Raw genomic sequence first — 18,479 nt, 5'->3', positions numbered from 1 at the left:
TATACATGGCAGGTCTGCCACGTTAGTCTAGCTCAGTAAACTCTGTGTGCTCTAACTTTCTGTATACATAGGGATCAAGGGTCGATTTGAGACACGCCCAAAGTCTCATTCATTAATCTGAGTTACTGTAACACAGGCACTGGGTGTGTCTCATGAATGATCTATTCATACATTCATTTATGCAAATAAAAAAGTTAGACATAATAACCTTTATATTTCCATCATCTTTATTGTAAAAAATAAACAAAAGTACTTCCCCAGTTTCGCCCCCGACACTCCCCACTCATCCACAGAAGCAATGCGCAACATTTCAACTGATTTGTCAGTAGAAAAAAGAAAACGAAAAATACAGCAACTGACCCAACTGCAATAAAACCTAGTCTAAAACGGTCAAACGGTCCTTGACCTTTATGTCATATTAATCTTGTATTTAAAATTTAAGTAATGTGTGTGACGAGGATTAAAAAAAAATCAGTTTGTCGGCTTCACTGCTAGATGTTTATATTCTCCTCACAGCTTCATCAATGTCATCAATCTGCTCCTTCAGCTGGTTCCACTGTTCCGGGTTCAGAGCAATACCTGAGACAGACAAACAGACAGATTCTCAACTCAAATTAATTAAACTCTCAATTCATGTCACTTTAAAGGAAGTTGAATGAAAGTAACATTACAAATATTTCAGTTTAACTAAGGAAACACATTGAGCCTCATTTACCCACTTCTGAAATTTCTTCTTAACCCTAACCAGAAAAGGCTATTTTTGTTTTTATATTTTTAATTTGTTTGCGGCAATAATAAAAAAAGCTGGTGTTTTTTTTTCTTTTTGACCCAACAAATTTTTAAATATTTACGTCTACGAAACAGTGGCTTCTATAGTGACTCAAAATGTGCTCTTCCAAATGGTTGAGCAGAACAAATTTCTTCTTTAAACCCACTTGCGCAGTTTTGATGATTCTGACATTCACCAGTGTTTTCCTATTGGGAGTTCGTTCTTAAGTAAGAACAGAATCGACACGCACTCAAGAGCACAAAGCTGAAAGTTCTGCGTTTTAAGAACACGTCATGAATCTGATGTAGACTTTTCCTTAGAACCTTTCTCAAGAACACATTTAAGAACAAACTTAGGACGCTATTGGAGAACGAGGCCCATTAACTCCTTTTCCTGGTTGTCTTATCACACAGGACTGACAATAAAAGCGTGCAGCAGTGAGAGAGAGGAAGGGGAAGGGAAGAGAGCTTTCAGTTTCTTTTGTTGAACTCCTGTTGAACTGAACTGTGGCTGTGTTTATGAAGGCTCTTCTCTGGAAAATCAGGAGCTCTTTATACATTCTCTTCCATCTAATATCAAAACTGAGCTATTTTTACTACGGATACTCTGATTTGGGAACTGTGGTGTGATGCTGATAGTCGGGATTTTCCATTTGCATATCTGCAATGCTGAATCACAGATGCTTATAAAATGTAGATATAAAATCATGAGTCTTGCAGGAGTTGCATCATATTCACATCATCTCAATCGATTAGTGGGAAGTTGTTAGGGTGGCTGTCATAAATCCGTCTTTTTGCTGGCTGTGATGTCAGAGTATACAGTTCTACAGTAATCTGTGCCTTCTCATTTGTCCCATTACAGCGTGGAGAAGAAAGAAAAAGAGCTTCTCCACCAGGTACATGATGGAAAATAATCTCAAAATTCTAGTCTAGTCTTGCAAATCGTGACCCTTCAAGATCCACAGTCTTTGCAAAAGCACAACTGGTGACTAAAAACTCTGGGACACTGTCTTTAGATTAGATTAGATTAGGGGTCAGATTACAGTCTCTTTTTTTAAGTCTAGTATATGGCTAGCATTACCCCAAAAGTGGACCCCAAGGAAAGAAATAAAATACCAGAAAAATGTAAGATATTCATCTTTGACTTATTAACATCAACATATGAACACAAAGCACATTTTCTTGCTGTATTAAAAGATGTACTGTACCGAATCATATCAAATCTTGTAAATCCCTAATATTAATGTAACCTCTACTGGGCGTTTCTGTCAGATATATCTATCAAATGTTCAGACAGTGTAAAAAGCAGCTGGCCCTTTTAAATGGTGTAAAAAAAATATATGAAAAAGATTATTAAAAGTTATTTTGTGATGAAAGCGATAACACAATGCTACGGCTTTTGGTCTGAGAAAGACAGAGCGATTGATAATGTAAGCGGATAAAGAGAGTTGTACCTTTTCGTCCCGGCTTCATTTCACCCTCTTGATCCATCCAGTACTCACGGATATCGACGAGGACTTTCCCTTTAAAGTCTCGCACGCTCACATACCTCATCTTCCCTATCTTGGAGAAAACAGCACACACAAACAAACTCAGCTTCTCATTCGTGTGGCCACATAAAAGTAACCCTTAAAAGCAGCTGTTGAAATCAATTATGGTATTACGTTTAACCTTTTAAATGGCTTTCATCGCACAATTCTATAACTTAAGAACTGTTTGCGTTGTTCTCAACATGGTTAAGGTTGTATCCAAAAGTTTGGGCACACCATGTCAAATTACAGGCTTTGTTAATTTTTTAAATTACGAGTAAGTGAACACATCCTATACAGGAAACAAATATTATTCTGCAAATTTTACTGCACAACTTCTATTTATTTGCTGCATTTAACACACTGGAAAAAATGTCCAAACTTTAGCACATTGTACACTACAATCGATGTTTTTCAAATGTTACGTTTCAGCGAATTAATAACTACGCCTTGACCTTGTTGGCTGTTGAGGACTTACTTTCACTTAGAAAATCCACAAAGCATGTGATTTAACCAGAAGAGCCCACATTTTCTCTCTACAGACTCTACAGACCTCTAACATCACTGTAGTTGTGCCTGAAGTTTGTTGTGAAGCCAGTACAAGTTTTTAAATATAACAGATACAAGGGATCGTTGGAATTACATCAGTATCAGCAGAAAGATGCTTAAAGTTGATCACAAAAGAAATGTTTAATCATAATTATAATTAGATTTGACTGATATTTCAAGCCAATATTTGATGATATGTTAATTGAGGAGCATAACTTTCAGATGATGCTGCGTTACTACGCTAAAACATCTGCACATTATTCTTTTTACTGCATTTGAAAAAAAAAAATTATTTCTTTTTAGTGCGAATGCAGGTAGATTCAGGCCCAATCCCACTTCTTATTTTTACCCCTAGCCCTTGTTTTCGGTTGTTACCTTGCCCCTTGGAACCGAGTTACAAGGGATAGTGTTTGAAATCTTCCCTAAAAAATGGGACCCTAAAATAAAAAGAATATTAATCTTATTAACAGGCTACTAGCGGTCTGCAGTGATAACAGAGGAAGGTCAAGTTCAGCAGCCTCACTGCTCTTTAGTTACATTTAGGGATTCAAACGGCTTCAAAAGGGGGCAATTATTTATTATACACCCCCCAATTCTCCAGTGATATGAAACTGAAATCAGCTATTCACCAGTTTCTCATTTGAATTTTGCTGTTCCACCTTAAATAGAGCAGGAGGTACATTCTAGGCTTCAGGCATCAGTACTGCTGGACTATTTAAGGTGGAACGGGAAAGTTAGCTGGCTAGCTACCGAGACATCCACCTACCTTCAGCGAATTTTTTATACCTTTTAAGAAGAAAAGGACCATAATACATTGAAACAACTAAGATAGTCATGATTATCATAATTTTTTAACAAAAGAACGGCTTTCTTTGGTCGACTGTGCAGCCATCTTGTCATTTTCCCTCATAACTCTGGAATGTGCCTCTCCAAATCTGTTTGGAGAGCCGTGTAACCCTAACACATTGCCCTACCCCTTTATCTCAACAAGAATCAAGACATCCTACCCCTGGGCATGAACGAGCAAAAAGAAGGGGTGCAGCTAAGTGGTAGGGGCAATGAGTGAAATGGGATTGAAACTTAGTCCCAATTTCTACGTCATAACTTCATAAGTATCACCCTGAACAGATATGTACAAGAAGAATATTGGACATCTGCAATTCCCACATTGAAGCATCCCTCTTAGAAATCTTCCTGGGGGACATTACTTCTTAGCTACAATAGCCTCTTAGCTTGAGTTAAAAAGTAAAGAAGCAAACTTCAGACATCAAGCGTGGCTTGGATTGACTGCAGTTGGGGGAAAACTGGGTAAATCTGTTTTTTTTTTTTTTTTTTGGTGAAACATTTCTATAACAACGCCTGACCTGGAACATGTTGTCATTTTTGTTGCTGCTGCCGCCTTTAGAGGAGCTGGATGTTTTGGAAGACTCTCCGCTCTTCTGTTTCTTTGATGGCTTTTCCGGTGTCGCCTGCCTCTTCCTCTTAGCCTGGGATGAAGGAGAACAAGCAAACAATACATTATTGGTCCACAAATGGCCTCCAAAGTACTGCCAAGCCTTTTCCCCTATGTTGACTGAGGTTGTTTATTGAAAGTTTCATACCTTTGTGTCGGCGTCACTATCAGAGTCACTGTTGGACGTAGAAGACAGCACTTCCTTTGATTTAGGCATTCTGGAGGTACACAATGTAATGATTCACCCTTTAGCACACATTGTAAGCCACTGTATGGAAAAGTGAACTCAAATAATTTAATGTAATACACTGATTATTACTCTGTTAAAGCTACACTATGTACATTTTGGGGATTTGGAGACCTCTCTGGTGGAAAGGTGCAATTGCAAGTCTTGCAAGTTAAAAGAGAACTGAATGAGAATTCCGTCAAAATGTGAATTATCAACTACTGTCATCATAACCACATCACTATAATATTGATTTTAAGATCATTTGAGACCTGAACATCAAGCCAGAGCTTCTTTGTGAGTCTGTGTGTGTGATGTTAATACGTAAAGAGGTATGACATGGTATGTAAAACTTCCATGAGGATGTGTTGACTTTTGTAAGTGGGCAGGACAAAATAATATCAACCAATAATAACATGTTGCAACTCTTCCCACTACCCCACGTGTCAGGCTCCAGTCCTTGGAGGCCAATACACTGCAGACTTCAGCACACTGCCACACTAAACACACTCGATTCAGCTCATCAGCTAATTAGACCTTCATGAATTGAATTCAGAGCGTTAGATGAGGGCAAACGCTAATCTCCCTAAGATCCCGTTTGACATGCCTCCACTACCCTCACATATGAAGGAGAGAAAACACTCAGCTAGCTCAGAGTTCAACATTTTAAGGCAACCAGGTCACTTATTTTTAAGGTTTGAGTTAAATCTTTTATACAATGTAGGACTGGTGCTATAAAAGGTACTTAAAGCAATAGCTTGGCAAATACATCAGTAATCTCTCACTACAATACCCAGCATTTTGCAAACACAGCATGCAGCTATAGACCACCATGTTCTCATGGCCATATTAGGAACTCCGGGTCTAAGCTTCGTTTCTCTGTGGGCAGAATGAATAGAGTTTTGGAAAAGTCTCCTCTATCGCCCCCTGTGTTACATAAAAACGTTCAGAACCCGACACGTTTTTCTCCCAAATACCGCTGGATCCTCCGAATTACGAGGTAGTTAAAGAGTTGATGAATATTATTATGAATTATGAATATGAATATTGCTACATATGAGCTAAAGCTACCGTGCACTGTTCCATGTTCAGACTGAGGGCAGATGAAAAGGAGTCAGAACAACATCACCAGGTTTCCCTGCAGTTCTCTGATCTTCATCTGATGCTCATTTAAACACGACTGATGTTAAGTGATCTACAAACGTAGCTGCGCTCGGGCTGATCCAGTACAGACTCAGCTTAACAATCACTGCTGACCCCCTGATCAGCTGATTTAGGCTCTCTGGATATCCTGATTATTTTAATGCCAGTAACATTTTACTGAGGGCATTTTCTCAGGACATTCCCCGGGTTTTTGTTTGACTTTTTCCAATCCACCTTAAATGGTGCTTCACCGCACCGAACTGCTGCGCCATTTAAGGTGGAATGGGAAAATTTGAACAAGCAGCCGTCGAAAAATAAGCTGACTTCAGCTTCATGGAGGGTTGAAAAGTCTGATATGAGGATTTTTCTCTGTTTCCGCTGAACAGCTGAGTGACGTTAACCTATTTTGCTGTTTAACAGAACCGACAGGTCAGTATTTTGTCTCGTTTGCTAATGTTTGTGATCGCTAGTCACAGCTGCTGCACCATTTAAGGTGGAACGGGAACATTCAAACAAGAAGTTGTGAGAAAAGAAGCATCATTCAGCCTCGTAGTTTTAGTCTATCAAAATATCCTACTTGGAGGTTTTATTTAGGAGTATACCTGTAAATATGTGCTACAGTAGGATGTTTTGATAAGATTGCACAGCTCATCAGAGCAGCAGCAAACCTGGCAATACAACTGTGCAACTGAACACATCTGAACCAATGTTTCAGTCTGCATTCTTTATTCTATTTTATAAATTCAGATTTTATAACTGTGTAATTACTGTGGTGGGATATTTAGCAGCGCTCCAGCTGAACTGATGTCTGCAGCTGTTCTGTGCGTGTTTATGGATTATTTACGTGAGTGAAATCTTTAATAAAATCATTTTGTGGCTGGTGGTTAGACTGCAACTACAGAGCCCCTGAAGTCACATGGTGACAATTCTTTAAACAGGCGTGGCTACAAATTACTACACTAAAGCCAGAATGTACTACTTTGAGGCCACAAATTAATATACAGAGGCCACAAATTATTTTATTGAGATTACGAATTACTTTATTGAGGCCACAAATTACTATACCGGGGTCATAAATGAATATACTGAGATTATAAATTACAGCATTGAGGGTACAAATTACTATATTCAGGCCACAATTTACTATAATGAGGCCACACATTAATATATTCAGGCCACAATTTACTATATTTAAGCAACAAATTACTATAATGAGGCCACAAATGAATATATTCAGGCCACAATTTACTATATTTAAGCCACAAATTACTATAGTGAGGCCACAAATTACTATATTGAGGCCACAAATTACTATACTGAGGTCATGAATGAATATACTGAGATTATAAATTACTGCATTGAGGGTACAAATTACTATATTCAGGCCACAAATTACTATAATGAGGCCACAAATTAATACATTGAGGCCACGGGTTATGAGAAACTTAATTCGTCACCTCAATAAATGAATTCGTTAATCCGTGCCCACGCCTTATTAAAAAATAACCTCTTATTGTGCATCTCTTTTCATCCGAGCAGAAGTAGCGGGTCAAAAAGGATCACGATAACGGTACCGTCGGGCCCTAAACCGCGCGCGCGCCGGAAACCTGTCGGTACCGCGAGCGCAGTAATCCATACTGCGTCACCCACCTTCGTGAAGGATATGAAGCGGCCCAGTTCGGTTCGGTCGGTCAGCTGGTCAGTCGGTCAGTGTGTGTATGTTTGTACGGGTCAGTGTGAATGATCACCCGGAGCTACTGCGCGCCACAAAACAACCACAGCGAGGAAACGGCGCCGCAAAGACTCATGGGGCGCTGCTCTCGTCCCGCAATGCACACTGGGAAATGTAGTCCGAGAATGATCGTCACCAATAAAGTACTTTATCTTCGTTTGGTCCGTGTGAGCACAGTGAGCTATGGCAAGATTCATGAACGTCTATAATCTACAAGTATGTTAAAATACATAATTATACAACAAATTGTAAACAAAGGCTTGGGCACACCTGGTCAAATGAGATGATTACAGATTTCTATGTGAAAATAAGTAAACATCCCACATCAGAGGACTCACAAGCACTATTTATTTACCAAATTGAACAAATTAGAAAAAGTGAAATATAAAATGTGGCCTGTGCAAAAGTTATGGGACATTTTATGTTTTATTTTTGTTTTTTTCAAATATGTTAAAATCAGCAAACAAATCACTATAATTTCCAGAACAAATGTCATATTTAAAATAATAGAAATTAAGAATTATAGAAAGAACTTTTAATAGAAAATTAAGGATGAAATAGCATCTATGAGCTCAGTACATTAACTAATTAGATCATTGCTAATTGATAATTCATTAAATCAGGAGTAATTGAACTTTAAGCAGAGAAAAGTGTCTATTTACAGGATTGTTCAGGAGATTGTTATCAACACTCATGTGACAGTGAGGTGATAATAAACAGGCCTGTTTGTAAACAGACGCATGTTCTCTTCAGTTTGTACACAGACATATGATAACATGTCAGCAGATATGATGGGATATCTTGTATAGGTGCAGGCTGTAAAAACTCATTGCTGTAATAACAGTCTGAAATAACTAACTCAGCACTGCCACTGCAGCTTCTGTCCACCAGGGGGCGCAGACTGGAGAACTGGTGAGACAAGCCTTAATATGTCCTTCGGCAGGGTGAGTTTAGGTAAATTCGGGCGCTTTGTATTCAAACAGTCCTAATAAGTGAAGCCAGCTGCTTTAAGGTCACCCAGTGCTGACACAACAGAAAAGCACTGACCAACAGAATGGGCCACTATAATGTCAATACGCCCAGTGCCAAGTGGGCTAGAGGGCGTATTGACATTATAGGCCCTCAGCATTGGGCTGTGAAGCAGAGGAACTGTGTTCTCTGGAGTGATGGAGCTCCATCCAGTACCTTTGGGATGAGGTGGAGTCATCCAGAGCTGACTATCCAACATCAGTACCTGACCTCACTGATGCTGAGTCAAATCCTCACAGTAATGTTCCAATATGTAGTGTACACCCCCAACAACTTAAAGACTACAGACTTTTACTACAGAAAACATCCCTATAAAAGTGAAATTCCACTGAGTTAAAAAAATCTCCTTAATTAAAAGGTTAAGATGTAAACAGAGTCATTCAGAGTGGTTTGGTGTGAAACACTCTTTTATTGAGAAACTTACAGAGTTAGAATTGTTCACAGTGGTGGTGATAGGAACCAGACATCTCCCTCACATAAAGGTCTTACATGAAATGGTTATGAATGCACTGCCTGGTGTCTGAGACATTGTTTAACAACAGTTTAGAACAGATTGTAGTCACGGGGGGGGGGGGGGTGTTGGAGCCTATCCCAACGGTCATCGGATGGAAGGCCCTAAAATACATATGTAAGATTATTTAATGGCAGGGGTGGATGGAGGGGGTACATAAGGGGTGTTCTAAGGCAAAATAGCCCAGAAAGAAAACACTCATTCCATACACAAACTGAATTATACTGACATTTTAAAAAATGGTGAAACTCCCATTTATGATTTTAGAAGAAATGTTGAATCCGCATAATGGAAATGAGGATAAATGCACATTGTGTTCTCTCTATCGTATTAGTAATTAGTCCTTTCTTATCTTTACTGATGTTTCTAATCTGTTTGTCTGCATTTCTTACAGCGATGTTCCTCACAACAAGATGTTCTCCAGATTCCACACTCATCTCGCTCTTATCTTTCTCAGAATGTACGAGGAGAAAACCGGTCGATTTTACAGCTGGTTTATGTAATTGTTAAAGATAGTGAAGATCATGAGTCACTTCAGGATCTCCGTTGACAAAGACTGCTCTAATTTATGCCACAGATGTTTCAACCAAACAAGCAGTAACAAGTTTTTCCCTCCATTTGTATTCAGACAAACCCCTCCTCCTGCACCACTATTGTGGAAACCAGTCATTTTTTAGAAGCTGTAAACTCAAAAAAACAAACAAACAAAAAAAAAAGTTTGTTTTATGCTGCATGAAGTGTTTTGCTGTCATCGGACGAAAACCTTGTATCTCCAAAATGGTAAGTTTACAGGAGAAGGAAAAAAGTACTTTATTTTTAATGTAAGTCAATGAAACCAGACATTTTTTCAAATCACTTTGGGCCATTTCTTTTAGTCCATTCATCATAAAATTTACATACAACATAAAAGGTAACAGGTATGTTCAAACTATGTCAAAAACTGAAACAAGTCAAAAATAAGAGGGGATAGATGGTTTTCTTCTGACAACAGCAGTTTATTTTGTATAATCACCTGCATTAGACGGGCAGTGCTTTTTTATAGGCTATGGCCTATATTATGCTGTTCCCCCTGGATTTGTCATTAATGAGTGTTGCTAGCATAGACGAGTTTGAATGGGCATTACACTTTGCGCACTCATAATCTACATAAACTAAAACCAAGCTGTTTAATTATGTATTTATTATACAGTATAGCTTGTAGTGTCTTGTATTTGAAATGTTAGGTATGTTATGATATATTTCATTAAATAAACAGACTGTTGTTGAGAATCCTTCCATAGAGCATGTGTAAACCTGTCATTTTTAGAAGCTTTTTAGAAAAAAAACACCCAAAGTTTATGTTTTATGCTGCATTGAGTTTTGTTGTTATCAGACAAAAATCTCCAAAATGAAAACTTTACAGGAGAACATTTTTTCAAGCCACTTTGGGACGTTTCTTTTAGTCCATTTATCATAAAAATTACATACAACGTAAAGGGTAACAGGTATTTTCAAAGTATGTCAACCTGTCACTTGAAACGTTAAGTACAGAAGATATATTTCATTAAATAAACAGGCTGATGTTGAGAATCCCCCCATAGAGCACTTCAAACATAGTAAAGTAATAATAATTCAGTGGATTCTTAAGACTTTTTGTCATGTAACCGTAATCATATTTCCTAAACAATGCTACATAATGATTAATACCACCTTTATTGGATAAATAACAATGTGTTTTCCATTATACATGAGCTGTTATTCTTCCCATTAACCTGTTTTATCCAAAACAGCACTTTAGAAAGTCTTCAAAAACAGCAATGTATTAAACAGAAGCGACTTCCTTATGAGTGGCCCTTTATCTGGATAACACTGCTACATTATCGATAACTTTCATCGGTGCTTTAACAAAGTTATCAACGCAATGTTGTGTCTCGGTAAAAATTTTGATTTGAACAAAAGATTTGGTGATATGGTGAATTGATTCAGAATTGTTTAAGATAAAATTGAGGTGCGTCTAAGGTTAGGTTAGTCTTCCCACCCCTCAGGTTAACTATACAATCTATATTAGTCTGCCTTAGGTGTGTTTCATACATTGTGTCAGATGTATAGTGTGTTTAATACTCTGTGTCACGTATTTAATCTTCTGTATCAGACTTAGAGTGAGTTTAATACCCTGTATTAACTGTGTAGTGACTTTAATGCTCTGCAATAACTGTGTGGCGACTTTAATACTCTGTATTAACTGTGTAGTGAGTATAAATCTCTGTACTAACCATGTAATGACTTTAATACTCTGTATTAACTGTGTAATGACTTTAATACACTGCATTAACTGTGTAGTGGCTTTAATACTCTGCATTAACTGTGTAGTGGGTTTAATACTCTGTATTAACTGTGTAGTGACTTTAATACTCTGTATTAACTGTGTAGTGACTTTAATACTCTGTATTAACTGTGTGGCGACTTTAATACTCTGCATTAACTGTGTAATGACTTTAATACACTGCATTAACTGTGTAGTGAGTTTAAATCTCTGTACTAACTGTGTAGTGGCTTTAATACTTTGTGACGTTGTGTAAAACATAAATAAAAACAGAATACGATGATTTGGAAATCCTTTTCAACCTATATTCAATTGAATACACTACAAGACAAGATATTTAATGTTCAAATGGATAAACTTTATTGTTTTTTGCAAATATTCACTCATTTTGAATTTGATGCCTGCAACACATTCCAAAGAAGTTGGGACAGGGGCATGTTTACCACTGTGTTACATCACCTTTCCTTTTAACAACACCCACTAAGTGTTTGGGAACTGAGGACACTAATTTTTGAAGCTTTGTAGGTGGAATTCTTTCCCATTCTTGCTTGATGTACAACTTCAGTTGCTCAACAGTCCGGGGTCTCCGTTGTCGTATTTTGTGCTTCATAATGTGCCACACATTTTCAATGGGAGACACATCTGGACTGCAGACAGGCCAGTCTAGTACCCGCACTCTTTTACTACGAGGCCACGCTGTTGTAACACGTACAGAATGTGGCTTGGCATCGTCTTGCTGAAATAAGCAGGACGTCCCTGAAAAAGACGTTGCTTGGATGGCAGCATATGTTGCTCCAAAACCTGTATGTACTTTTCAGCATTAATGGTGCATTCACAGATGTGCAAGTTACCCATGCCATGGGCACTAACACACCCCCACACCATCAGAGATGCTGGCTTTTGAACTTTGCGCTGATAACAATCCGGACAGTCCTTTTGCTCTTTGGCCCGGAGGACATGACGTCCGTGATTTCCAAAAATAATTTGAAATGTGGACTCGTCAGACCACAGGACACTTTTCCACTTTGCGTCAGTCCATCTCAGATGACCTTGGGCCCAGAGAAGCCGGCGGCATTTCTGGGTGTTGTTGATATCTGGCTTTCACTTTGCGTGGCAGACTTTTAACTTGCACCTGTAGATGGAGCGACGAACTGTGTTCACTGACAGTGGTTTTCTGAAGTGTTCCTGAGCCCATGTGGTTAATATCCGTTACAGAATGATGTCAGCTTTTAATGCAGTGCCGCCTGAGGGACCGAAGGTGACGAGCATTCAATGTTGGTTTTCTGCCTTGTCACTTACTCGCAGAGATTTCTCCAGATTCTCTGAATCTTTTGATGATATTATGGACTGTAGATGATGAAATCCCTAAATTCCTTGCAATTGCACGTTGAGAAACGTTGTTCTTAAACTGTTGGACTATTTGCTCACGCAGTTGTTCACAAAGTGGTGAACCTCGCCCCATCCTTGCTTGTGAACGAATGAGCCTTTGAGAGATGCTCCCTTTATACCCAATCATGACACTCACCTGTTTCCAATTAACCTGTTCATCTGTGGAATGTTCCAAACAGGTGTTTTTTTGAGCATTCCTCAACTTTCCCAGTCTTTTGTTGCCCCTGTCCCAACTTCTTTGGAACGTGTTGCAGGCATCAAATTCAAAATGAGTGAATATTTGCAAAAAACAATAAAGTTTATCCATTTGAACATTAAATATCTTGTCTTTGTAGTGTATTCAATTGAATATAGGTTGAAAAGGATTTGCAAATCATCGTATTCAGTTTTTATTTATGTTTTACACAACGTCCCAACTTCATTGGAATTGGGGTTGTAACTGTGTAGTGACTTTAATACTCTGAATCAGGTGTATGTGTATAAAACTCTGTATCAGCTAAATACAGGTATCAATACTCTTTATCATTTGTTTAATACACTGTAATAGATGTATAATGTGTGTAATGATCTGCTCTGGGAACACAGCCTTTTCATAGGGTTTTTTCCCTCAAGGCCATTTTTCTTAGCAGTGAACTTCCTTGTGCAGCCTGGCTTGTAGTTTGTTGTCGCAAGGGTGGGAAAATGAAACACTTGTGACGTTAACCGACCTGCCTCTAGCTCGCTATATTAACTCGTGACAGGCTAAATTTACCCAGCAGAGAGAATTTCCCTCAGCTGAGTGTCGCGGCTTCGGCTTCATTTTCTTTCAGCGCGCCGACGACGAAGGAAGGGACGAGAATGGCAAGTAAAGGTAAATAAAACTCACTTTACATCTTTATTATAGCGCTGGCGTTTCTAGCTCGGTCTTATAACACAATTCTGGTGTTAATAAAACAGTCATCATAATACTTAGTGGGTCATTTTCGCCTATACTAACGTTAGCTGTATATGGGAACCTTCAGTGTTATTATTATCACTTTTCAAAGCCATTTGAATCAAAATGTCGGTTGCTGTTCACCGGCTTCTTGTTGGAACTTTGCCGTTCCGCCTTAAATTGTGCGGCATTTAAGGCGGATGGGAAAACGTAAGCAGCAGCTGGCGGATAGACAGCGTCATTTCGAGTGAAACGACTTAGAATGTTTTTTCGAAATTTGCCCTTTCCACCTTAAATGCCGCACCGTTTAAGGTGGAACGTGAAAAATCGAACAAGATGCTGGCGAATAGGAAGCTGACTTCGCTCTCATCTGCTGTCCTGATCACCAACATTCATTCGTTTTGTTCTGTGTTTTTCCTCCTTTTAGAGCAGACCGTGGTGGCTGAATGTGCCCAGCAGCTGCGTGTGATGGGAGATTTGATCCACTGGAAGTACGTGCTGCTCAGCCTGCTGGCGAAAAATTACAAACAAATGCAGAAGATTAAATGAATCGGCCGAAGGGAAGAAATCTGGCTGTAATGTGACACTACCGGAAAATGGCGCGACTTGACGTACGGTTCAAAAAACACCTCCTCTCTCTCTGCTGGAGTTTCTTGCTTTACAGGCGAATTAGCTTCGATTAAAGCTACGCCATGTCGTCTCCACACGAGGAGGCACTGTTGTGGAATCAGGCTTGCTTCTGGAGGGACGCCTTTCACCTTGCAAATCAGCCACATGTGGCCTAAAACACAAGGTGGGAATTCAGAAAAGGGGACTTAAGGTGCTCCATGGCAATCTTGGTGAAAAGAACAAAACGATGGAAACTATTAAGTGCTGGTTCCTGGTGGTTTGGCTTTTCTTGCTGGGTTAATATCAGTGCAAAGGACTGTCCAAACAGGTGTCCTGTGACTGGTTACGTGGTTTCCCACGGGAATCTGTAACCAATAAGCCAATTCCCATTAGGGAGCAAAATGAATCCATTAGATTTGAATCCTGATGGGTCTTTCTTTGACAGGGAGTGTGGGTCAGATTGTAATGAACCTGATGTTACCTCACAAACCACAAGCTCAGCGTCATCCTTCACTGTCACCAGAACACATTCGGTTTCAGCACAACTCTTTGTGTGGGACTTTCTGATGACGTATAGGCACAGTGAGTCATCGCTCTCAAACAAATGTCACTACATTCACTTCCAGTGGACTTCCTTTTCTAAGCCCGACGGCCCATATCCTACATACCAGTACCATGTTATTCTCTTTATTGTTTATTTTTATTCTATGTTCCTCGTATGACACGTGCTCTGTTATATACCACAATCAGAGGATTGTTTTTACTGTGGTGGCTCTTCCACTTCTTTGCATCTCATAGCGTTCATAGCGCTGTGTTGAAATTAGGCACTCATGCTGCCATTTTGGTAGGAAATTTCAAGTTCATTCAGCAGCGTTTTGGCACTTTATGAGATAAAGCCATAATCAATCCAGCAAAGACAGGAAAGCACTTTGTGGGGGGGGGGGATACAAAGTTTAAAACTCATTTTTAACACTCATTAACTGATTTGTTTGAGTCATTTGCCTTGATCTTTATTTAATTTGTTGCTGTAGTTAAGATTTCCTGCTATATAACATCTCAAACCCACATACTAGCGTACTAAATGGTACGAAAAGTGCAGAAGGTGAGGTGTAGAAGTGTGTGGTTAGATCAGCCAGCGAGTCCAGCAGCTCCAGCGGATTACAGCTCTGCTGTGCTGCTTATTAACATCTCCAAGTGTTTCTTGATTAAGGATGCATTTATTGAGACTGAGGTAAACAAGATGTCAGATGTCTGCAAATATTTCTCTGACATGATGTTGGGCTGGGTTTCTTACTCACCAGCTTTCTCCAAATTCGTTTGAACGTGGTGCCTAAATGTAAATGCAGCGCCGTTTAAGGTGGAACGGAAAATTCAACTAAGAAGCTAGCTCCAGCTTAACTGTCTGTGTTATTTAAGAATAATATATTTAAGTTTTAGTAGCCACCTTTGTTAGTTTTTGTCTTAACTTTCTGAACTTTAGAGATGTGCAGGTTATATGGATTCAGAAATGATAAATATTTGTTTTTTTTGTAGACTGCATCCAGAACTCAACCTATGTTTTCATCTTTTTTGTGGTCATTTTTGTATATTTTGTTCGGTCTTCTTCCTCCTGCATGGATGTAACTCCAGCAACGGTTACAATTGCCTACCAGAATGGAAGTGGGGCTTTTTTTATTGACGTTATTGAATACTGTGAATTAAAGAGCCTGTGCCTTTAAGACTCGTGTGAATCGCTGCTGTAGGAACAAAACCTTTTATCTCCATTTTTGTTGTGTTTCAGTTTTTGGCAGTCTGAAAATGCCTGTTGTCCTTTACATTGTGTGTAAACGTCATGATGAATGGACCAAATAAAATGGCCCAAAATGACTTGGAAAAAAATCTGGTTCCATTGACTTACGTTGAAAGTAAAGTAGGTTTTTCCTTCCCCTGTAAAGTTTTTGGAGCTACAAGGTTTCGTTTTGACAGCAGTGGCGTATATATAAACGAGCTCTGTTCTGATAGACTCATGCTCAAGTTCAAAAACATTCCTTCTTCCTCAGTGTGAGTGCGTGGGGCTGACCTGTTTAAGGCTGAGTGGTATATGTAATGCTTTGCTTTTCGTGACATTACAGCAAGTTCGTTTACAGCAGGTAGACTTCCATATATGGACCTTTTGACCTGAGCTGTACGTTTTCAAGTTTTACAACTACATCAAACTTTTATTTAAAGAAAAAGTGAGACATTTTTAGTTTTCTATGATATGGGCCCTTTACGTGACTGAGACCAGTGGCCTGGAAGTCCTCGGAAAGCAACAAACTGTGACAGACATGGACAAGGACATGGAAAAGCATGGAGTTGTTCATATATGCAAGACACTGGACATTTATCTCCTTTACTTCAAAAGTGCAATAAATACTCAGATTTATCTTCAGCATCTGCCTCTGTAGCCATACACGGGTCCCTGTATTCATTTAGTAAAAGGTGAAGGGCTGATGATTCCTGCATGTTATTTCTTTATCATTTTTGTAGATTAAGCCTCAAGTGGAGAATTGTGATGGAATTATAGACTCTGAGAACTGTCTTTAGCCAATAATCACATTAAATATCATTTTGAATTCTTTAAATATATTCATTGTAGAACATTTAACTGTCATAATAAACTTGTAATAAAAAAATATTCAGTTTGATGACTTTCTTTGTCAAGCCCCAGTAAAGTTACAGCTAAAATCCAAGGACACAAAACGGGGATTATAATAATCTGGCAACCCATTTCAGAGCAACTCTAGCAGCTGTGTCTAGTTAGGAACCATTTCCCTTCCAGCATAGATGAGGAAACATACAAGTCTCTACTTGTCATTTACGATCACAACGGCAGGGCTGATTCCAGTGAAAAGGTTTTTTTTGGGGGTAATTCCACCAAATTTCTAGAATCTCTTCATAATTATAGTCAATTAGAGAATTAGAGTGAAATGCCAGTTGTAGAGAAACATACCGAGTCAGAATTGTTCACAGTGGTGCTGATAGGAACCAGACGTCCACCTCTAAAAGCTCCCTCACAGAAAGTTATAAAATGAAATGGTTATGAATTCACCGCCTGTCTGAGATGTTGTTTTACAATAGTTTTAAAATGTTCTGGCCTGAATTGTGTATTTAGAACACAACCCCATTTCCAAAGTTGGGATGCTTTGCAAAATGTAAATAAAAACAAAATGCAATGATGTGCAAATCTATTTAATTTATAATAGAGCCAAGACAATAAATCAAATGTTGAAACCGAGAAATTTTGTTGTTTTTTTAAATATATATATGCCGATTTTTGATTTAATGCAAACAACACGTTCCAAAAAAGTTTGGACGGGGGCATGTTTACCACTGTGTTTCATCACCAGAAAATAGCAGCATTTCTGGGTTCTGTTCATACATAGTTTCTTCTTTGCGGTTTAGTTTTAACTTGCATTTTTGGATACAACAATGAACTGTTTTCAGTGTTTTTCAGAAGTGTTTCTGAGCACATGCAGTGAATCGTGTCTGTTTTTAACGCAGCGCCGCCTGAGGGCCCAAAGATCACATGCAGCCATTTCGGCCTTGTCCTTTTATAGAGATTTCTCCAGATTCTCTGAATCTTTTAATGTTATGTACCATAGATGATGAAAAGCAAAAGTTCATTGCTATTTTGTGTTGAGACACGTTTCTCTTGAATTGTTCCACTACTTGCTTGTGCAGTCTTTCACAGAGTGGTGAACCCCTCCTCATCTTTACCTCTGACTCTGACTTTACATCTTTACCTCTGACCTCTCTGGGATGCTCATTTTATACATACTCATGCTACTGACTTGTTGCCAATTGCAACTAGGTGTGTTTTTTTTAAGCATTAGACAACTTTACCAGCCTTTTGTTGCCTCAATCCCAACAATGCATTGTTGGCATCAAATTCAAAATGGGCAAATATTTTTCGAAAAACAAAAAAAAATTGTTTCAACATTGGATTTATTATCTTTGTACTATTTTCAATGAAATATAGAGCTTAAATAATTTGTACATCGTTGCATTTTGTTTTTATTTACATTTTGCACAGCATCCAAACTTTTTTGGAAATGGGGTTGTACATTCTTAATGGGTGGGTACATGCAGGTTGTTGGTACGAAAAAGGTCTGTGTGTGTGTCTGTGTCTGCGGGGGAACTCTGCTCAAGCACGACTGACTCGCACCTCATTCAACTCAATGCAAAACTTTCAGTTGGTGGAAAAAAAAAATTCCCTAAACTGTAAGACTCCGGTGCTCAGTTCTTTCCCCTGCTTTAAATGACCTGGCTGAGAAATCAGCCCTTCCCACTGCCCCCCCTAGAGGC

General features: G+C 38.8%; 2 protein-coding genes across 2 annotated transcripts; one reads left to right on the top strand and one right to left on the bottom strand.

Annotated features, from left to right (window-relative positions):
• Positions 1–204: 204 nt before the first annotated feature.
• sub1a (SUB1 regulator of transcription a) lies at positions 205–7,486 on the bottom strand. The gene is made up of 5 exons (XM_017711260.2): positions 7,319–7,486; positions 4,448–4,517; positions 4,211–4,333; positions 2,223–2,331; positions 205–579 (listed from the first exon to the last, which is right to left on the bottom strand). The coding sequence occupies exons 2-5, from the start codon at positions 4,514–4,516 to the stop codon at positions 500–502; spliced, it is 381 nt and encodes a 126-aa protein (XP_017566749.1). The 5' UTR covers position 4,517; positions 7,319–7,486; the 3' UTR covers positions 205–499.
• A 5,831-nt stretch (positions 7,487–13,317) lies between these two features.
• Positions 13,318–15,984, top strand: pmaip1 (phorbol-12-myristate-13-acetate-induced protein 1). The gene is made up of 2 exons (XM_037547018.1): positions 13,318–13,481; positions 13,972–15,984. Exons 1-2 carry the CDS (start codon positions 13,469–13,471, stop codon positions 14,091–14,093), a joined length of 135 nt encoding a protein of 44 aa, XP_037402915.1. The 5' UTR covers positions 13,318–13,468; the 3' UTR covers positions 14,094–15,984.
• The last annotated feature ends 2,495 nt before the right edge of the window (positions 15,985–18,479 follow it).

This window comes from Pygocentrus nattereri, chromosome 18 (genome assembly GCF_015220715.1).
Source record: "Pygocentrus nattereri isolate fPygNat1 chromosome 18, fPygNat1.pri, whole genome shotgun sequence".
Lineage (NCBI taxonomy): Eukaryota > Metazoa > Chordata > Actinopteri > Characiformes > Serrasalmidae > Pygocentrus > Pygocentrus nattereri.
This window is presented reverse-complemented; position numbering and strand designations above follow the sequence as displayed.

Bases quoted from the DNA above. Each gene is read 5' to 3' on its own strand.
- sub1a (XM_017711260.2), bottom strand. From the start codon at position 4,516: ATGCCTAAATCAAAGGAAGTGCTGTCTTCTACGTCCAACAGTGACTCT. The intron at 2,332-4,210 runs GTCAGGCGTTGT...GTTTTCTCCAAG, and splicing joins AAAATGACAACATGTTCCAG to ATAGGGAAGATGAGGTATGT. The intron at 580-2,222 runs GTACAACTCTCT...TGTCTGTCTCAG, and splicing joins AATGAAGCCGGGACGAAAAG to GTATTGCTCTGAACCCGGAA.